The following is a 23,791-nucleotide window of genomic DNA, read 5'->3' as shown; positions in this document are numbered from 1 at the left end:
TTTTCAGATCATTTTTTGATCAATGCACAATTTCCTTTCTCGCTAGTATACTTTAGTAAATAGCAATACTACTTGAACTAAATATTTAATGATGTGTGAAGTTCATTGTGAAAAGAAACACGTGAACTGTGTTTAAGACAATTAAACTGTGGTCGTGTTAGAAATGTGTATAGATATATGTAAACATATTATATGTTGATTTAAAATCAATAAAATAGTTTTGATTTAATATTAATACTGCCGAATTTGGGTGGAGTTTAAATATCTGAAATGTGGATGTCTGAAAAAGGTATGTTTCCAACAATTCTTATACTTCCTTCTCCTTTTTAAATAGATATTTTAAAGCTGCACTCTCACACATTGAATCACAATAGAACAGATCAACTGTTGTAAAACTGCCGACCATTTCATTTTTCGTTATTATAATAGTCCTAAAACATATTTTCGAACGTAAATTTTATATTATAAACTGCGATCTGATCTTTTGTCACCAGTCTTATTGGACTGGTTTCCAGACATTTACTCAAACCTTGGCTCATTCAAAAACAAAATATAAAAAAAAAGTTTTAAAAACGATCACACTGTCACTGTCAGCGTGCAGTTTTAACGTAGCCAAACGTGCAAACAGACAACTGAATTTAAATTGAGTACATTAACGACATCAATTTATAACGAAGATGTATTTTTAAGCCTTCAGCTTCCGATCAAATTCTAATGTTTTTGTATTTAATTTATGTTGTCAATTGTACCCCCTCATAAAATAAATATATCTAAACTAAACGATTATACATTCTATAATGATTTATCAGTAATACAATATATTTTGTTCCTTTTATTAACGAGAACAAAATTTCCTTTTAACCAAAATAAGGTGTGCAAGGCAAAATCTTCATATGCTAGTCATTGAAGTATGGTAAATGTTAAGATTCAGTGATCATTTTATTTTAAAATATCTTAACGCAAATGCCTGAGGGCTGGGAGTGCGCATTATTGAAAATGGTTTGTCTGAGTAATTGGGAGAAACTATTTTATTTAATGTACTATTTATCTCCATTCATGGACCATGAAAAATCGTTGATTTTATTTGCTTGTTTAAAATGCAACTCAATGCTGGAAAAATTGCCCAACGTGCAATGGGCTGATTGTTCATTGCATTGTTAAAGACAACAACGTAGTAAACTGGATCATTGTTAACTTTCAAATAGTTAATTCTCTGAACGTTTCAAAGACTTCCATGTGATCTGTGGTACTTTTCACAAATATTGAGACTATAAGTATCTATCATGTTTTTCCGGTACGGATAGAAAAATCCGACCCGAGGACACGCGCGTTAGCTGGTAACGAGGCTACGCAGCGTGTCCGAGGGTCGGATTTTTCGATCGGCACCGGAAAAACATGATTGATATTTTTTTCTTGCAACATAAATAATCAATTTGTGGAAGTATTGACGTAGAAAACGCTTTTTTGCACATTTGACCAAAAAGCGCGTGCGACGTTGTTTACTTACGTCATAGAGCGCAGTAATTTTTAATCACTATTAAAAATAAATGCGTTTTTAGAATTACATTGTATTTTCAATTTTAATAAAAATTTCAATACTTAAATATTTGATTGCGTTTTATTGAAATGACATATTTATACTTATCATAAACCATACGATAAAAGGAATAAGAAGTGGCGCGTTGATGCGCGTGACTCATCTTACATGGGGTAGGGGGAGACGGTTTTCCATCACTAGTCACATGACCGGAAACACGTACGGTATGCAAAAAAACTGATGCAGTTATGCTTATTTTACTTTAATATATCGCCACAACACAAATAATTTCACCAACATTGTCAACTTAAACAAAGTGCTAACATATCGGCCAAATGTATATTAGGTTCAAAACAAAGCCAAAGACACGAATACTGCAAATATGGTCCAGGATTCAAGGTCATATATTGCTGGAAAAAATGGTCACCATAGCCGACATTGCCGAAGCCCAAACTGAACCCTAGTTTTTAAGAGTGAAACTAACACGACTCGGGAAAAGATGTGCATTAACTCAGCAGATTATGCCAGCGTTATGAACAATGTACTTAGCAAATTATGCTAGTCTTCTGAACAATTTACTCAGCAGATTATGCCAGCGTTATGAAAAATTTAATCAGCAGAAAATGCCAGCGTTATCAACACTGTTCTCAGCAGATTATGCCAGCGTTATGAACAATGTACTCAGCAGAAAATGCAAGCGTTATGAACAATTTACTCAGCAGAAAATACCAGCGTTATGAACACTGTTCTCAGCAGATTATGCCAGCGTTATGAACAATGTACTTAGCAAATTATGCTAGTCTTCTGAACAATGTACTCAGCAGATTATGCCAGCGTTATGAAAAATTTAATCAGCAGAAAATGCCATCGTTATCAACACTGTTCTCAGCAGATTATGCCAGCGTTATGAACAATGTACTCAGCAGAAAATGCAAGCGTTATGAACAATTTACTCAGCAGAAAATACCAGCGTTATAAACACTGTTCTCAGCAGATTATGCCAGCGTTATGAACAATGTACATAGCAAATTATGCTAGTCTTCAGAACAATGTAACTCAACAGATTATGCCAGTCTTGTAAACAATGTACTCAGCAGAAAATGCCAGCGTTCTGAACAATGAACTCGGCAGATTATATTCGCGTTCTTAGGCCTATGGTGGCTGATATCTGCTGTTTCGTATTTTCACAGCGAAAATAAGAAAATACTTCCAAGTCATGGTCGTTAAAACGCCATTAAGCGAAGCAAAACATACGAAATTATGTCAACTGGCTAGGCGAAAAAAAGCCAGATTAATATAACAAAATTGAATACGTAATGGCTTAAATCAGCAATCATAAAGGCCACATTTATTTTGGGGAAAAAATCAACACGTTTATAAATTTGTAAACATTGGCTCCTAAGCCACAATCTGTTCAATAACTTTTTTATCTTTAACTACCAAACTAGGATGTCGATCAAAGAATATGTTTTTTGCCACATACTGGACGCATACATTTTTCAAAAATTAAAGAAAAAGTCCACTAACAAGGCAAAAATTGGTACCGGAATCGGTACTTTTCTTTATAAATCCGCAAATTTTTGTTCACCATGAAACATTTTTCTCACTTAATGTTTGCATGAAACGAAATTACATCCACCACCTTGCCTATTGTTGGATACATTGTTCATTTCCAAATGTCACATATTGTTTCTAACGCTTCATATTGACCGATTTTTTTCTTTCATTTCCACATGTCATTGAGTGTTGGAAACATTGTTTATTTCCGAGTGTTTCATGTTGCTGAGAACATTGCTCATTTCCAAATGCCACTTATTGCCGGAATCATTGTTCATTTCCCAATGTCTCTTGTTGGAAATATTGCTCATTTCCCTATGCCACTTATTAGAGGAAAGATGGTTCATTTTCATATGCCACTTATTGTTGGAAACATTGTTCATTTCCCCATATCACTTATTGTCGGTAACACTGTTCATTTCCCAATGCCTCTTATTGTTGGAAACATTGTTCATTTCCCCATATCACTTATTGTCGGTAACATTGTTCATTTCCCAATGCCACTTATTGTTGGAAACATTGTTCATTTCCCCATATCACTTATTGTTGGAAACATTGTTCATTTCCCAATGTCTCTTATTGTTGGAAACATTGTTCATTTCCCCATATCACTTATTGTCGGTAACATTGTTCATTTCCCAATGCCTTTTATTGTTAGAAACATGGTTCATTTCCGAAAACCATTTATTGTTTCGTTTTCGAAAATAACATTTTGTCAAATGGGACGGCATTATTTTTTTTTTCAAATTTGCCGTACAATTGTTCTGATAAATCAGCAGTCAGTCGTTATTGATTGATCAGATAAACTGGTATATTTTAACAAAAGTTGGGTCAGTAGACAAAATATAAGCTCAACCATTAAAGCTGTTAAAGGATGTAAGTATTTAGTTATCAATATGGTGAATACATACTAATAAGTTAATAACCTTTAACTATTACATGTCATTCGTTGTCCGGTTAGCGCAGGCGACCCGGGTTCGACTCCCAGCCTGGGCGCATTTGAGTTTCGTTTGTGGTCACCATGCCGGACAAGTGGGCTCTCCAGATACTCCAGTTCCCCACACAACACAGGACCCCACTTTCGCGCAACATCGTGCCAACTAGAGTGACTTAGTATAAGTCATCATCATTTTTTTCACAATCGTTGTAAAATATATATAATGTTTAAACTATCCATTTCATAAATGCAAAGAAAAGTTACGGTCTATGGACCAATACGTTGTCATGTCATGGATTTTTCAAATTGCTGCATTTTACTCATCACTAAGTGAAATATAACTATGTTTGCCTGATGATCGAGTGGCTAAATTTATAATCAATTTGACCAAGTAAGAGTCGGTCAAGCACTACCTTTAAAGATAAAACTGAATGGAGAGCAAAGACAGTGTGGATCTGTTAAAAATAGAGATCCTGGTATGATGTTTGTACTAAATGTGATACAATTTAACAATTTTATCATTGTGCAATGGCGTAAGTGCATTTATGGTAATTTATCACGGTAAACTATAATGCCTCATTTATGACAAAGGCCGTCGCTGTTATTAAACGAAGAGGAGTTAAGTGGAGTCCTATAAACATGGAGACCGTACATGCTTTAAGGTACGAATAGTATTAGTATTTCACAATTTCACCTTAATTTAAGACTCAGTTGGCCGACCATGGATAGTCTAGGCATCTGTATGATAGTATTGCCACAGGGATGGATAACATTGAATGTGATTTTCTTTATTAATCAGCTCTACGCCGATCTTGAGCAGGTATTTGTTCACATGTCTGTTTAAGGGGATTCAGGTTTCGAAAGGGTCCAACATCGAGGCTTCAGGCTTGGATTTTTTACCAAATTATACTCAAAAGAGTATCTGCCTAGCTGTTGTTGTTTATGTTTGTTGTTGAACGGAAGTAAAAATGACTGATTTAAACAATAGGGAAGAAATTCCACCATTAAATATGTGAATGAGTCCCCTGAGAGCTTGATTTGAATCACAGGCATCTGGATCATTGTTTGTCACTTAAATGTTGTTTAAAACCATTTTGGGTACATACAATGAGATAAACAACACATCTGAAGATATTTAGTGTCTTTGATATACAAAAAAGAAACAAGGTATGTAACTCAAACTTACCCGATTTCACGGTAGAGTCCAGTTTTATGCAAATTTCTCAACCAACATATAAACAATCCATTTTTAAATAAGTGACATGGAAAAAAGAGTCAATTACCTTTAAAATTGTGTGCGATATGTTGGTATATCTATAATGTCTTTAGACAAACAAGCATAATTCAATGTCCAATTCTCGTGTTTTTCTTTAGTCGGAAAGAGTACAGCAAATTCAAATCTTCAATTTTCCCCGTGTAAACAGTACTAATGACAGTCCTATTGAAGTTATTTTATGCTTCAGTGTACAGATAAATTAATTCCATTCCTTAATATCACCATAAGACTAACACCACAGAGATGTTAAATGTACATGTCAATGACATCATCTGGGCGCTTGTCGGTAAAATGGCAGGCTGCCTACGAAATTTAAAGTGGATTTAATTTGAACACTGATACGGTTGTTTCTTAAACTGTGGTGTTAGTCTTATGGTGATATTAAGGAATGGAATTAATTTATCTGTACACTGAAGCATAAAATAACTTCAATAGGACTGTCATTAGTACTGTTTACACGGGGAAAATTGAAGATTTGAATTTGCTGTACTCTTTCCGACTAAAGAAAAACACGAGAATTGGACATTGAATTATGCTTGTTTGTCTAAAGACATTATAGATATACCAACATATCGCACACCATTTTAAAGGTAATTGACTCTTCTTTCCATGTCACTTATTTAAAAATGGATTGTTTATATGTTGGTTGAGAAATTTGCATAAAACTGGACTCTATACCGTGAAATCGGGTAAGTTTGAGTTACATACCTTGTTTCTTTTTTGTATATCAAAGACACTAAATATCTTCAGATGTGTTGTTTATCTCATTGTATGTACCCAAAATGGTTTTAAACAACATTTAAGTGACAAACAATGATACAGATACCTGTGATTTGAATGTGTTGTCATTTTTGTTACGTCATGTGCGGTTGTACGGAGTATTTGAAAGCGACGTGTTTTGGTAGTGAATATCCAAATTGTGGTAGAGGGATAAGCTTTGTTTGAGGGGTACCGTCATCACCACCGATATCGTCATCATCATCATCATCATGATAGTCATCATCATCATCATCACCGACATCATCATCACCATTGTCATCACCACAACCACAGACATCATCAGCATCACCACCACCACCACCACCATCACCACCACCACCATCGTCATCATCAGCATCCTCATCATCACCACCACCACCGACATCATCATCCTCATCGTCGTCGTCGTCATCATCATTATTATTGCCGCAGCCGCCTTCGTCCTTGTAGTCTTAATCATAGTATTTTTATTAAAATTTATTGTCTATAAAATTATATGATTTTTACAATTCGGTCATTGGTAAGTATGATCTTTGAAATTTTAGGTTTAGTTAACGTTATGCACCAGTCAGTTGTAACCACGCCCCCCCCCCCAGGTCCGGGGGTGTAGCGGGGATAGCCGGAGAAAAGGGCCGTGTTTTTACTTTCCAGGTGCCCCCGCAGGGCCGGATGACCGCGGTGGTTTTGTCATAGCGCCAAATTTAGCGGAGATTGGGCCTTATATAGAGCCTGGGGTGCGGGGGCATTTGGCCGGGGTTTAAATATCAGTTCGTCCCCGCCGGGGCGGGGATTTTACCCGGGGTTTGCTGGACCGAAAGTCAAAGTCCCGGCTATTCCCCGGAGCTGGGGGGGGGGGGCGTGGTTACAATTGACTGGTGCATTACTTATAAGATAATGGTGATGATGACGATGATATGATTATGAAGAGGAGGAGGGTGGTGTCGATGATGGTGGTGATAATAGTGGTGGTGGAATTTGCTTCTTTGTAACCATAATGATATTCTTGTTTATATATCGCAAAATAATTCGGTCATTTTTTCAGTCAAATATAATTAAGACTCCACAACATGTTTGGAGGAGAAAGGTAGGTTATTAACCTATATGTGTGCTTACATGCAAAACCTTAACCAGATTTTCTAAGTCGAATAATAAAGGTCCATTCTTTGCATTAAATTCAAATGTGTTATCTAACTTCATTCATTTAGTAGGTTAGAGAGTTGGGAATACATATCTAAAGTTTCAATGCAATGTATGATGTATTGACTGAGCAAATGACTTAAAGGTGCTTGCATGCAAATCCTTAACCAAGGTGTGACGCTTGGGTGAGCAGTATAGCTCTCCTTATTCTTCGAATAGTCGAGCTAAAAACTGATTGTAATGTTGAATAACATGATTGTTTATGAAGTGTTTTCGAATAAGAAATACGACTAGATATTGATTTCAGACCTCAAACCTAACTCTATACAATGTGAATCCCTTGATCTAATGCATACTCAACTGTAACTGATAACGGAAATGCTTCATGTCGTATTCATTTACAGTGGCGTAGCTACATATACTGTCTCCGTGGCCCAGTGGTTAAGGCGTCCGCCTACGGAGCGGAGCGGGAGGTCGTGGGTTTGATCCCTGGCCGCGTCATACCGAAAGACGTTAAAAGTTGGTACAAGTAGCTCGCTTGGCATTTAAAGGGTAGTGCTTGGAAAAGTAGTGTACTCAGTACTGGTTTAACCCAGGAAAGTTGTACCCCGTGTATCAGTGCTTTACACCGAGCACGTAAAAGAACCAAGGGGTCTCTTCGAAAAAGAGCTAGGGTATCGCATACATACATATAGACCTTGTAGGCCTGGGCCTACAACTTTTTAATTTTTTGTCTTGGAACGAGCCAATGTTTGCGAACATGCATGGAAACAAGTTATATAAGACTGCTGACAAAAAATAAGATCTCAGATTTTTGTATATTTAAGTTAAAAAAAATGACGATTTATTCCTTTTTCTTAAACCGTTTAAGCCACAAAACATTATTTTTCTAACGGAATTTAAAAAAATTCTGCGATCTGATCTTTTGTCAGCTATCTTTTATCGTTTGTTTGCAGATATTTACGCAAAATTTTACTCTTTCCAAGACAAAAAATAAAAAGTGGTAAACACGATATATCTGTGAGAGTGCACTTTCAAAGGGACTGTACACCAGATTGGAACCATAAAAAGTTTTTTTTCTGTAACGAATCTCAGGACAATTATTTAATAAAATATTTTACTCTTTGATATCATAATTGTAAAAATACACCCAAAATGTAAAACAAAATCGAGGCGGAGACCGGGTTCGATCCGGTGTCGCCAAAATTGCCGTCAAGTGTTGTATCCACTGTGCTACGAAGGTTTGTTGTTGTTGTTGGGAAGATCTGCCCGCGCCCTATGGCTGCATTATGGCTTGAGCCCGTCACATTCCCTAGTGTGACTGAAACATGCTACGAAGGCTTACCCTTAACTGGAATATTTAAGCTATATACCTAACTTGGTAATATCACGTGATAACATCGACTAGCCAATCACGCATAAGGAATGAATTCTATTAGATAGACATACATAGTAATCTTTGTTTAATGGAAAAATACGAAAAAACTGCGAAAACTAAATTAATTGTAAACTATGTGGTACTTCAGTTAGTAAGTTTCAATGTATTGTACAAGTTTATGTCAGTTTTCGACAATTTTCTTTTCTTTTATTTTCGCTATTTCATCATACGGAGGTACAGCCTCTTTAAGTCTTATTCATATGACACGTCTGTCCGATATCAATTATAAATTGACTTGAGACTCATTCAAATATGTGCATGTATACATGTATACATTAACAGGTAAATATTGATACAGTTGATGTGTAAATAAACAGACTGAATCATTTGGTCAAATTCAATGGCTAACAGCTAGTTTTCAAGGGTAAAGGTCTGAAATATTAATAAGGTTCTCGCGATGTTTAAGGCTAATGATCGAAGACGTATTGATCAATGTTGGCCATCTGCTGCGCAGGTATTAAGGTGACCAGTGAATGTCTGTTGTTGATTCTCAATTCAAGGGGCGCATGTTTTATAAAGGCATGTATTATAAATTGTAGTGAAAATGATCACATCACATGACGGATGATATAAATGTGATTTCTTAGCACCAAGCAGGTACCTATCTCGTTATTACTTTAATTATAGCCTTAAGAGTATTGCTAGCTACCGTTTTGAAGAAATACAAATAAAATCGATGAACTTACGGTGTGGCCGATACAGAATGTATCGATTAAGTTCAAGAAAAGCTGAAGTGATCCGGCTGTTTTAGTTTCTACTTCTGTATTTACTCATAAAATAGTTAAATCAATTCATTTCTTCTACTACTACTACTACTACTACTACTACTGCTACTGCTACTGCTACTGCTACTGCTACTGCTGCTGCTGCTGCTGCTGCTGCTGCTACTGCTACTGCTACTACTACTACTACTATTATTACACTAGTACTACCACTACTACTACCACTACTAGTACCACGACAACCACCACCACCACCACTTCCACCACCACTACTTCAAGAACAACAACAAGTAATTTATTAAAAACATTTGCACTCACAATTACATATATACAAAAATATACACGTAATGTTTATCTGATAGTGATACAAAAAATCATTGCAATCAAACTTGTGGCCTCAAGGCCGTGGGAAATAACAACAGGTATTGGAAAACAGACAATTACGTAAACGTGGCATGCTTAACTAATTAACAACAAGATGGGCAAATATAAAGTGCATACATGCCATATTTCTGAGAGGCTTCCCTGTGGATTCTGGTCTGATTTCCAAGGGATTTTGATATAACATCAGGGTATTTTTACGCAGCGAAATTTTGCACAATATCTACATTTATGAAATAAGAATAAATACAGAAACATTCTCTAATTACAATAATTTTTGGACTTAGTCATCATGGTCCGTCATGGAATTTCTTACTCATAATATTATGGATGCTTCCCACTTATTTTTGATTCCAGGGGATATGGATCCCCCTGCGGGGGACCAGGGAATCGGTCGGAATTCCGGGGGATATGGATCCCCCTGCGGGGGACCAGGGAATGGGTCGGAATTCCGGGGGATATGGCATGTATAAAATATAAACAAATAAAGGTAAACCATCCATCATAGGGATGCAAAGAAATGTCAGTGCATTTAAGACATTAACAGCGGGATTATGTATATGTTTAATTATAGTGATGGATTCATTACCTTAATCAATACTGATCATAAACTGACAGAATGTTTAGGGAATGTGAAAAAAATGTTTACAGCTTAATCAGTTTAGAACAAAATGACATAGAAAGTGCCAATCGTAACAACTCGGCTATCTCCGGCAAGCTTCGAAATAGATTTCGTAAAATGTAGTAAGGCAATCGTAACAACTTGGCTAGCTTCGAGATAGACTTCGTAAAAAGTAGTAAGGCAGTCGTAACAACTCGGCCATCTCCGGCAAGCTCCGAGATAGACTTCGTAAAAAGTAGTTAGGCAGTCGTAACAACTCGGACATCTCCGGCAAGCTTCGAGATAGTCGATTCTGTTGGATAATGGCTTTGGTGTATTAACATTCATCATTATTGTATGTAATTACGTTGACGTTTTGAACTGAATTAAATTTATGTTCTGTTCTGTACTCAATTAACATATATCATTATGCAGTTAATTTGCATAGGAATTTAGCCTGAATAACTCTATAATTACAGTGCACATATAAATTGTTGTTTTACACGGTTGTCTGAAAATCTACGTTTTTTTCCTAACCACAAACAGGGGGAAATGAGTACGTGTCCGTATACCAATATTGACACAAGCTTGTGAACTGAACAGAGATGTATTTATTGAACTATACTATTCGGATACGTCTCAGTAAGATTTTGTTAGCTAAGTGAAACGCTCGTATGTCAAGTGCAAATATCGTATCTTACGTGCAAAGTTCGTATGTCACGTGCAATGCTCGTGTGTCACGTGCAAATATCGTATCTTACGTGCAAAGCTCGTATGTCACGTGCAAATATCGTATGTCACATGCAAAGATCGTATGTCACGTGCAAATATCGTATGTCACGTGCATGTCGTATGTGATGTCGAAATGTCGTGTGTCAAAGCAAAGCCTCGGGTGTCGAGAGTCAGAACATCGTTTGTCAAGTCAATTAAAATCGCACTGTCCATCCGGACGGATGCTTCCGTCCGTCCGTCCGGTTTTCAGTGTCCGGTCTGTAACTATGTCATGCTGGGAGGGATTTTAAATAACTTCGCACCTGTGTTCAGAATATTAAGACGACTTGTCGCGTGCAAGACCCACGTCCCTACCTCAAAGTTCAAGGTCACACTTACAGGTTTATCATTATGGAATCTGCTTATAGGCATACATACGATATAGTTAGTTGGTCATGTCCAGGCTGTATCATTGTCATACACGAAACTCGCGTGTCGAGTCTTAACCTCGTGTGTCTAGTCAAAATATCTTTTTTCCAATCAAAACCTCGTGTTTCAAAACTTAAACCTCGTGTATCTAGTCAAAACCTCGTGTTTCAAAACTTAAACTTCGTATATCTTGTCAAAACCTCGTGTTTCAAAACTTAAACCTCGTGTATCTAGTCATAACATCGTGTTTCAAAACTTAAACTTCGTATATCTTGTCAAAACCTCGTGTTTCAAAACTTAAACCTCGTGTATCTAGTCATAACATCGTGTTTCAAAACTTAAACCTCGTGTATCTAGTCAAAACCTCGTGTTTCAAAACTTAAACTTCGTATATCTTGTCAAAACCTCGTGTTTCAAAACTTAAACATCGTGTATCTAGTCAAAACCTCGTGTTTCAATACTTAAACTTCGTATATCTGGTCAGAACCTCGTGTTTCAAAACTTAAACCTCGTGTATTTAGTCATAACCTCGTTTTTCAAAACTTAAACTTCGTATATCTGGTCAAAACCTCGTGTTTCAAAACTTCTAATTCGTGCATCTTGTCGAAACCTCGTGTTTTAAAACTTAAAATTCGTGGATCTAGTCAAAACATCGTGTTTCAAAACTTAAAACTCGGGTATCTGATCAAAACCTTGTGTTTCAAACTTTAACACCGTAAATCTGGTCAAAACATCGTGTTTCAAAACTTAAAATTCGTGTATCTAGTCATAACCTCGTTTTTCAAAACTTTAACTTCGTATGTCTGGTCAAAACCTCGTGTTTCAAAACTTACAATTCGTGTATCTAGTCGAAACCTCGTGTTTCAAAACTTACAATTCGTGAACCTAGTCGGAACCTCGTGTTTCAAAACTTAAAATTCGTGTATCTAGTCGAAACCTCGTGTTTCAAAACTTAAAATTCCGGTATCTAGTCAAAACCTCGTGTTTCAAAACTTTAACACCGTATATCTAGTTAAAACCTCGTGTTTCAAAACTTAAAATTCTCGTTTCTAGTCGAAACCTCGTGATTCGAAACTCAAGCCTCGTGTGTCTAGTCAAAGCCTGTAGCGACCAGTAAAACCTCTTTGTATAGTCCAAATTGCGTGTGTCCACTTAAATTATCGTGTGTCAAGTCAGTTTCCCGAGTACCAAAACAAAACCTCGTATGGAGTCAAACTATCGTGTGTCATGACAAAACATCGTAAGTCGGAGTACAAAAATCGTTCGTCAGAGCATATTTTTAAGCTATGGCGACGACGATGCTAATAAAACACGAGAAGTCAGACGGAATTGCCCGACGGCACCAGACAATCTTTTACGATTAAATGCGTTTTTTGCGTAAATCCATGAATGCACATCAGAACTGACTAACCCCAAAATGCTGTCGGAATTAAAGTGACTCGCTCATGTTTTGGGACCAAAATTAGTTTTCCCGGTTATGTATCTGAAAACATTTATTTATTTTTACTCTATGATATAAAAAAAAATGCAGAAAAAATACACTGAACGTAAAAATAAAATATTCTAGGTTTAGTGCGGAGCGAGGCCACGCCGATACAGTCAGTGAACAATTACAAAACTGACAACAGAACCAAACGCCCACAAGGAATCATTCACAAACTTTTAAGCCTGTTGTTAAAAAGCGTTACTAACGCTATTCAAAATCGTGGACGTCAAAGACAATATTTGAGCATATATCAACATTTGTTAAAGAGTTCCAGCCGTCAGTATCTTAGTTTTAACTCTCCTGATTTGCCACACTTTAAATCGTCAGACAAATAAAGATGCATTTTACACACACACGCGTACGCACGAACGCACACACGCACGCACGCACGCACGCACACACACGCACAAACACACACAAACATGAGCGACTCCCTTTAAAGAGTGTCTCGCTGTCTCGGGGGCAAAATGTTTTCGATTCCATTGCATAAATATTTGAATTTGCACTCACCAACAGCATTGGTACATTTTAGTTGATGGAAGACAGCAGTTGACATCACGATCGACGGCGGCGTAAAGATGAAGATCTGCCTCACCGGCGGTTACAAGTTGATCGTCGGCGTTACATCCGCAACGACACTGATTCTGCAGTTCGTCATCATATATAGTTAGTGAAAGATATTGAACAAAATTTTGTTTTTTTGAATATTTTTTTTTAAATTTCGTTGCATTATGAAATTAAATTATTTGTTACTTTTAAAAATGTTGTATGTACGGTCATTTATTTTATGCTTTCCGGTGGGCTAAAGAGATTTCTGTCTTTCATGCTTTTCGATGAAATATGGAGTTTTATTAGTGAAATAACAACAGTGAAAATATCACTTGTGAAATGGAGTGAAATTATCAACTTTCAGAACTACTTTCAAAATCCATTGTAGTTACTTCCCCTCGATCGAAACAGTACACTTCACTTTGAACAAGAAAATATTGGCAAAAAAAATAAAATAAATAAAAGGTTACACAAGTTAAAGATATACAGATGGTAATTAACAATTTACTGTTTATTCGATAAATGGTTATCCCGTTTTTCAAACTTTTTCTTGATCTTGAAGCTGAACGTTAGAACATTTGCTTACATACCAATCAAATTACAGACGAAAACAACTGTTCGAACATAAATATAATGTTATATCATCGTTCAAATGTATTTTGAGCTGTTTGTCGTTGTAATACAAACTTCATCGAGAATTCACACAACAATTTACAGATTAACTGATTTTTTTTACCCCCCCCCCCCCCTCCCCCCCACGCCTCAAAATTTGTCAACAAACTAGCGTGGTCCTTATAGACGACTGAATATCCAGGAATCATGAAACACATTCGACCTTTCAAATTTTCATTCAATAAAAGGCGGCGTAGTAAGTTGGTTATGTTTTCATGCCCCGCTTAAAAATATAAGTGTTTTCGTTATTTTTGGGGAACAAAGATGCACTAATAAAACTTCATTGATTACTGTTCATAAAATCTTTACATTAAAAACGATCGAATAATTAACTATAAAAAGGAATATCAGAGAATTTGTTCTCATTAAACAGGAAAGAAAAAATTGACAGTAACGTCATTAGCTATTTTATATATAGAATTTGCGTGAGGGGCGTCCCACGGGTAGCGGCGTAAATTACACTCTTTTCAAAAAAGGGGGTAATTAAGAAAATAAATTAAAATACTATAAAACTCGGAAAATAAGCATAAAAGAAACAGAAAATGTGTTGATTTCAGTGTAAGAAATTATTTTATTTCACTCGTGACCATAGAAAAACTATATTTAAGACACTCATGAAATAAAATACGATCTTACACTGAAATTAACAAATATCCTCTATAAATTTATTAGTGAAATAAATCTGACATTTCATTGTTTGATACAGTGAAAATACCAATTTGATATTTTTCCCTGATTTGAAATTTTAGTTTTAAATCAAACGTCAGCGCGCACTGGGACATAATTTCAACGACATCATTTCCGAAATCACGTTACGTGCGCATACATATTTGCGCGTGTTTTCTCAAATGTGTTATTAAATGACTTTTATCACCATTTTTATGCATATAATGAAAGAGGGAAAACATGATTGTTTCAGTGCGATATATTTCATCCCGTGGAATCTCGTGAAATATGTATTTTCGTTTTTTTCCAATTCAAGAGTTCATGTGTATGATGACACATTGGTCATGTTTTTTGAAATTAGATGAATTTTTATCCGTTTAAATTTTAATTTCATTTTTAATATCAGATTTTGCAAACACGAGGACACACCGCAGCATCGAGTCAAAGCGGTCTAGGGATGACCAAATTGCACGTGCTGTAAGTATCCTTTTAGTTTCGACGCGATTGTTGCGTTTGCTGGGTGACGTCATTTTGACTTCATGACGTAATAACTTTAAAGGGACTCGTTCACAGATTGTGTAAAAAAAAAGTTTAAAACGATTTTTTTAAATAAGTATTAAATTAAATTATTTTACCCACTCTTATGAAAATACAACAAACAGCAACTGACAGATACTAAATTAAAAAAAAACTTTGCAAATCCAAGTAAAAAATATTCAAATTCAATAGCGTTACAGACGCCTTTTCAGCAAACATAAATTTCTTATACATTTTTTAATTTCACACGATTTTTTTTACCTAACCATATAAATCGTGAACGAATTCCTTTAAATATTTTCTGTTAACAAACGCCTTTGATACGAACTGTAAATATGCAACAAAATGTTAACATAACAATTTTGTAACGCTAGGTGTTGAAAAGCAAAAGTTTACCTCAAAAATCTGTGACGGGAACGTGCAACTCGACATTCTGTGACGGGAACGTGCACCTCGACATTCTGTGACGGGAACGTGCACCTCGACATTCTGTGACAGGAACGTGCACCTTGGCAGTCTTTGACGGAAACGTGCACCTCGACAGCCTTTGACGGGAACGTGTACCTCGACATTCTGTGACGGGAACGTGCACCTCGACATTCTGTGTCGGGAACGTGCAACTCGACATTCTGTGACGGGAACGTACAACTCGACAGCCTTTGACGGGAACGTGTACCTCGACATTCTTTGACGGGAACGTGAACCTCAACATTCTGTGTCGGGAACGTGCACCGCAACATTCTGTGACGGGAACGTGCAACTCGACATTCTCTGACGGAAACGTGCACCTCGACATTCTGTGACGGGAACGTGCACCTCGACATTCTGTGACGGGAACGTGCACCTTTGCAGTCTTTGACGGAAACGTGCACCTCCACATTATGTGCCGGAAACGTGCACCTCAACATTCTGTGACGGAAACGTGCATCTCGATAGTCAGTGACGGTCACGTGTAACTCGACATTCGGTGACGGAAACGTTCACCTCCACATTATGTGACGGAAATATTCACCTCCACATTATGTGACTGAAACGTTCACCTCCACATTATGTGACTGAAACGTTCACCTCCACATTATGTGACGGAAACGTGCACCTCGACATTTTGTGACGGAAACGTTCACCTCGACATTTTGTGACCAATATGTGCACCACGACATTATGTGACCAATACGTGCACCTCGACATTTTGTGACGGAAAGGTGCACCTCGACATTTTCTGACTGAAACGTTCACCTCGACATTTTGTGACCAATACGTGCACCACGACATTCTGTGACCAAAATGTGCACCTCGACACTTTGTGACGGAAACGTGCACCTCGACATTTTGCGACCAATAAGTGCACCACGACATTCTTTGACCAATACGTGCACCTCGACATTCTGTGACTGAAACAAATACCTCGAAATTCTGTGATGCCAAAAGCTAAATTGATAGTTGTTAAAAGATAAGTGACCTTTTATGCTGTTGCTTATATTCTCTGACGGAAACGTGCACCTCGACATTCTGTGACGGAACGTGCACCTTTGCAGTCTTTGACGGAAACGTGCACCTCCACATTATGTGCCGGAAACGTGCACCTCAACATTCTGTGACGGAAACGTGCACCTCGATAGTCAGTGACGGTCACGTGTAACTCGACATTCGGTGACGGAAACGTTCACCTCCACATTATGTGACGGAAATATTCACCTCCACATTATGTGACTGAAACGTTCACCTCCACATTATGTGACTGAAACGTTCACCTCCACATTATGTGACGGAAACGTGCACCTCGACATTTTGTGACGGAAACGTTCACCTCGACATTTTGTGACCAATACGTGCACCACGACATTATGTGACCAATACGTGCACCTCGACATTTTGTGACGGAAAGGTGCACCTCGACATTTACTGACTGAAACGTTCACCTCGACATTTTGTGACCAATACGTGCACCACGACATTCTGTGACCAAAATGTGCACCTCGATATTTTGTGACGGAAACGTGCACCTCGACATTTTGCGACCAATAAGTGCACCACGACATTCTGTGACCAATACGTGCACCTCGACATTCTGTGACTGAAACAAATACCTCGTAATTCTGTGATGCCAAAAGCTAAATTGATAGTTGTTAAAAGATAAGTGACATTTTATGCTGTTGCTTATTTATTTTTTGTCAAATATTGATATCGTTTTTTCAGGGTTTACGTGAAACCACTACGATGATAGAACGTGTGGAATCATTCCCGAAAAGTAAGAAATACTATTTGAATATGCACAATACATGTATTACTGGGTTAGTAGCCAATATGCATTTTGAATAAATCTTATGACCATACATCATTGATTCAATTCACTGTAAAGATCCATTGTTTATATCGGGAAACCCGATTAGCTACACCGTTCTTAGACCCAATTAAGACTCGTATTGAATACCACTCCAGAACAGCGGTTTTCTTTATGATTATTGTGTTTACAATATAAAGGGGGAAAACAGAATATAAGTATACATGAATATTCAAATGATATTTATGAAACGTATGAGCAGGTGTTTATGGGAAAGAAAAGACAATGTAATGATGTTTCAATCGAAATAAAAATAAAACCACAACAAGAAATACGGTATATTTTAATTACTTCAAGTCAGTCTGGCAAAGTGTAGTGATGTAAGTATAAACTGAAAACACTACTTGACTGATGACTCACTTTAAATAATGGTAATGTGTTTATTGTTGTGGAAAGAACTACCAGTGACACAATTAAGATATATGTTTTCAAAACGTATAGGATATAATTTGTAACTACGACTGTCCGGAGTCGTTTGTTGGGAACGGAGTCCTACATTTACAGCTACACATTTACAACTACACATTTACAACTACACATTTTCAACTACAAATTTACAGCTACACATTTACAAATACACATTTACAGCTACACATTTACAAATACACATTTACAGCTACACATTTACAAATACACATTTACAGCTACACATTTACAACCACTAATTTGATACTACACAATAACAAATACACATTTACAGCTACACATTTACATATGCACATTTACAGCTACACATTTACATATACACATTTACAGCTACACATTTACAAATACACATTTACAGCTACACATTTACATATGCACATTTACAGCTACACATTTACAATAATATATTTGAAACTACACGTTTACAGCTACACGTTTACAAATACACATTAACAAATACACATTTACAGCTACACATTAACAACCACACATTTGAAACCACACATATTTACAACAACACAATTACAGCCACAAATTTACAGCTACCCATTTACAGCTACACATTCAAAGCTATACATTTTTCATCTACACTTTTGAAACTACACATTTACAACTACACACAAAGCTGTCATTATATCCTCTTCAACGCACTGAAGCATGCCATTCACATTTAATGTTGTTGTTTTCTTCCATCTCCCAGAAAGAACCACCTTTGGTATCCCGACCGTCAAGCGTCCGTCGGAAAACTACTTCCAGAAGATGTTCCGGGGTATGGTCAACAAAACGACAGAAGAACAGAGAAAGGAAATAATTTTCGTAGTGTTTCTGGCTGATCTAAACAACAGCGAATGGAAAAACTCCATGAAGAATGATCTTCTTGCCAACTATTCCTATCTTGTAAAGACCGATTCTTTGCTCGTAATTCAGGCACCGGAATCGTTCTATGCCGATTTGACTAATACCAATGACTCTTACCTATACTGGCGGACGAAACAAAATTATGATTATGCGTATTTAATGACATATTGTCGCCACTTATCCGAATTTTACGTTCAAATGGAGGACGACGTCATTCCTAGTGATAATTATTACAGTGCAATAATGGGCTACGTCGAAAACCAGTCAGATGACAATTGGGTTTGTTTAGAGTTTTCAAAACTTGGATTTATAGGAAAGATGTATCATTCTCGGGATCTCATGGGTCTGTCAGCTATGTTCTTAATTTTTAATAGCTCTCAACCAGTAGACTACATTTATGTGTATTTTAACATTCTTTCTGGTCGTAGATCAGCCTTACGTAAGCCGACTCTTTTCCAACATCTTGGGTACCATTCTAGTCTGGACAAGAAGATCCAACCTCTTCAGGATGACTTTTTCAATATGCCTCCCAAAAAATGGAAAGGCGATAATCCACCGAGCAAAATTTACACCAGTCTAGAGCAAAGTACCGATTTCCCAGCAAATATGGCTTACAGCCTTGACGTTGGCTTTTTTTGGAGCATCGGACCCGCGAAAATTAATGACACCTTTACCATCGTGTTTGAAACTCCGCAGCGAATGTCACGTGTTGTCATAGAGACGGGTAACAAGGATCATGCACGTGACAATTTACAAAATGGCTGTCTAGAATTCAGTAGTCATTACTCTGATACCGGTGAAAATCTAAACTGTGATAATTTTAAGAAACTTGACGACTTTGAAGGCGGACATTTGTTTATTGATAGTGACAAAATGAATTCTGTTGTCCATAATGCATCAGTGAATTGTTTACGGATTCGGGTTCTTGAATCACAAAATGAGTGGTTAATTATTAGTGAAATCGCTGTGTTCATAAATAAAGAAACTTAATACATGTTGTAGTAATTAGCGAGGTTTGTTTTTATGTATGACTGATGTTTGTTTGTTTTAGAGGACATAAGAAAGTATCCTTGGTGTGGATGGAACCAACACCGAGTTATGTGAGGGGCGGACACCCATAACACCAGAGCAGCCTCACCCTGATGGGAATAGCAGCCTGGAGCCATAGCTTCTTGGGTGAAAAATGGACGCCTAACTCAGCCTGGTGGGAACCGTACTAACATCATCTTGTGGGATAGGCGGACGACCATTATATTAGACCAGTCTCGCCCTGGTGGGGATCATACCCAAAACCCTCTTGATTGAGAGGTCGACAGTATCAGTCCAGTATCACCTAGTGGGGACCATACTCACAACCTCTTGGGTGAAAGGCGGACACCAATTACACTAGATCAGCCCCCACCCCTTGGTTGGGATCGAACCCAGAACCCGTTAGGTGAGAGATGGACGCCTATTATACTACATCAGTCTCTACCTGGTTGGGACCGTACCCACAACGTAATGGGTGAGAGGCGGACACCCATAATACTAGATCAGTCTAGCGGGCAACCGTACCAAAAATCCCTAAACTCGGCTCGAATTCCTCTTTAGCTCGAACTGGATGTTAAAGACCTTTCCATTTACTGAAGGTTAAACTTTCTGATTGACTCGAACTATCCGAGGCTCGAGGTATTTTCGACGGTCCCTGTGAGTTCGAGCCAACGGGTTCGACTGTACCTCATATCAAGTTTAGAACAACTAGTAAAAGCGGCAGGGCATATATATACTATCAACCCGCACTATTACCTCTGCCGCACTGTTACCCTGTGACGTCATGAAATTGACATTACGCTACTAATACACTAACTCAAGTCCAAATTTCAGTTTTGACCTATGAATTTGTTTATATCACGCCTCCAAAATGATTTACGCAACGCCATTGGTCAAGGATTGGTCACGCGGTGACCCCATATTGGGTCACTTATCTATATATTGTAACAAAATGTCTTCGCTATCACAGTCCGCCCGGTTAGCTCAATCGGTAGAGCGTTGGACTCTGAATCGGACAACCCGGGTTCGATTACCGGGCGGGCCAGGTCACTTCTGTTGTGATTGGTTATGAAATCCTTTCTACGACCATTCGCACTGTACCACTGCCCATGGCATGTACAGAAGTTGTCAGTTCCTTGCAGAGGTGAAGGCACCTAGTACTGGTTCTGCCCAGGATAGGTGTGCGGTGGTCGAACTGTCACTCTGGGACCCTTCAATGTGCTCACGCCGGGACCCGGAGTATAAACTACTAACACCACCACCGCTATCACACTCCGCCCGGTTATCCCAATCGGTAGAGCGTTGGACTCTGAATCGGACAACCACGGTTCGATTCCCGGGCGGACCAGGTCACTTCTGTTGTGATTGGTTAAGAAATCCTTTCTACGACCATTTGCACTGTTACAGTACCACTAGACTGGCATGTAAAGAAGATTCCTTGCAGAGGTGAAGACACCTTGTACTGGTTCTGCCCAGGATAGGTTTGCGATGGCTGAACTGTCACTCTGGGACCCTTCAATGTGCCAAGAATGTTCACGCCGGAACCCGGAGTATAAACTACTAACACCACCACTCCCACCCGATATCGTTTCCTTTACCCCGTAGATCCAATGTCTGATTACATACTAACACCGTAACTTATAATATTAACGAATGAAGAAATACATTCCTCATACATTTACTATCGAAGAGGTCTCATTTTTTATTTCACAAATAATGACTGCCGTTGAAAATAGATAAAAAAAAGTCAGGAAAGCAGGGTGATACTATTATGGAAAACATTTGTTTTATGATGCATATTCGGCCGGAGGTCTTTATTTTCGTCCCGGAATATCTCTGTATTTTCGCCCTTTTACTGCGCAAATGCGAAAACACGAAATGGCAGAAATCAGCTACCAAAGGTTGCATAAACAACTGTTGTAGGTATTAGCAGGGCTCATTCGACGAGTGCTCCGATAAGATTGTTTGTCATTTCAGTTTTTTTGGAGCATAATGCATAGACAGAATTTAACCCTGGTTAGAGCTACCCTGGTTCTTTAACGTGCACCAGCGTATAGCATTGCCAAACGGGACCTCCATTTAACGTCCATCCCAGAAGAAGATTAGCAGTTTTTAGTGGTGAGGCGGAGAGTCGAACCGGCGGCTCCTGGATTGACAGTCAAGTGTGTTACCATCAAAACTAAGCTAATGGGCCATTAAATATACAATCAGAATACCTCTGTCATTTTCCATCGAAAATCATCGAAAACAACATCGGATGTATGCCGGTGCATTAGTGAAAGTAGTTCGTAAAATAAATAACACAATTTAATTATCTGTAGTTGTTTAACGTATAATTTGCACAACTTAGTTCAAAATTATTTCCATTGAAATGTATTGTGAGATAAATAATTAAGATTTCTTAGAGCCAAGTCCTTAGACTTAACAGCTTAATTGAAAATACTACGCGATTTACATCCAACGTTGTTCAAGGGCAAATAACACCAATTCAGAAGTGATTACCCAGCGTTTATAGTTTATACATAGCCTTTTATCTTTTTGTTAACACATGTCAGTGATTATACCATATCAGTCCATTGCCTACTTTCCATATTTATAGGTTTTTAAAGCTGAGTGGTTCGTGGTTTAAAAAGCAGGCTGAACATGCTGGATCTAATTGATCTACTTTTTGTCTTTGCATTTTCACCGCCATTCGGAGCTCCTCGGCCATTTTTTTCAAAAACAACCTCGGATGTATGCCGGTACATCAGTTGAAGTGGTTCGTAAATTTTTGAATAATATCATTAATTAAATGTAGTGTTTAAGAGTTGTATTTAATGATCTCAGTTTAAATTGATTGTCATTAAAGTGTTTTATTGCAAAAATAATTAAGATTCCCAAGAGTAAGGTCATAAAGTTTAACTGCTAAATAAGATTACTACGCGATCTACTTGCAGCGGACTTAAATGTACCTCTGTTTCAGTATGTAAACCGTCCAAATACATCCGAGGTTGTTTTAGAAAAAAATGGCCGAGGAGTTCCGAACGCATTGTTTGTACTCGTACGACGGAAATGGTTAAATTACCGAAAACACAGTGGTTACGTTTAACCAATTTTATTTTTTTTATGATAAACAGAACTTTTGACTTACGTCGTTTAATGTTTAGTAAAAGGTGGAACGTCCCCACATATGGCGTTGGGGTCGTGCAGCACTAGAAATCGGAGTTATCTCGCGTGCAATTTGGTCATTTGACTATGAAATATATAGGAAATTTATTTAGTAGTGTCTGACCTTTAATAAAAAAGACTTATGACATTGTAAACTCGAAGTTGTTTTTATTTTCGTTAAAGAATGGCCGAGATGTTCCGATTGATTACTGCTTGTCAAATAATTCGGAGCTCCTCGGCAATTATTCATCGAAAACAACCTGAAATCTTTACATTTAACTACGCTGCATGTAGATCGCGTAGTAATTGCAATTTATCAGTTAATCTTTATAACTTTACTCTTGGGAATATTAGTTATTTATGCAATAATACACTTCACTGGCAATCAATTTAAACTTAGTAAAAAAATACGTGAAAACACTATATTAAAAATACTATTCTTTAAATACAAAACTACCTCTACGGATGTACCGGCATACATCTGAGGTTGTTTTCGATGGAAAATGGCCGAGGAGTTCGAAATACTTGTAAAATCTGGCAAGGAAGAACCTTTTGACCCAGTGACCGGGTATCATCCAAATGTTGACAAAACTTA

General features: G+C 37.6%; 1 protein-coding gene across 4 annotated transcripts; it reads left to right on the top strand.

The window, feature by feature from the left end:
- Positions 1 to 20,010, top strand: LOC128232520 (alpha-1,3-mannosyl-glycoprotein 4-beta-N-acetylglucosaminyltransferase C-like). 4 transcript variants are annotated; one of them, XM_052946108.1, is made up of 5 exons: positions 1 to 289; positions 13,504 to 13,637; positions 15,265 to 15,335; positions 17,592 to 17,643; positions 18,863 to 20,010. In XM_052946108.1, exons 2-5 carry the CDS (start codon positions 13,550 to 13,552, stop codon positions 20,008 to 20,010), a joined length of 1,359 nt encoding a protein of 452 aa, XP_052802068.1. In that variant the 5' UTR covers positions 1 to 289; positions 13,504 to 13,549. The 4 variants fall into 4 exon arrangements, with proteins under 4 accessions (XP_052802068.1, XP_052802067.1, XP_052802070.1 ...); XM_052946107.1 differs by lacking the exon at positions 1 to 289 and adding an exon at positions 4,560 to 4,693; XM_052946110.1 differs by lacking the exon at positions 1 to 289 and adding an exon at positions 4,841 to 4,851.
- The last annotated feature ends 3,781 nt before the right edge of the window (positions 20,011 to 23,791 follow it).

This window comes from Mya arenaria, chromosome 4 (assembly GCF_026914265.1).
Source record: "Mya arenaria isolate MELC-2E11 chromosome 4, ASM2691426v1".
Lineage (NCBI taxonomy): Eukaryota > Metazoa > Mollusca > Bivalvia > Myida > Myidae > Mya > Mya arenaria.
The sequence above is the reverse complement of the archived record's forward strand: the minus strand, read 5'-3'. Positions and strand labels throughout refer to the sequence as shown.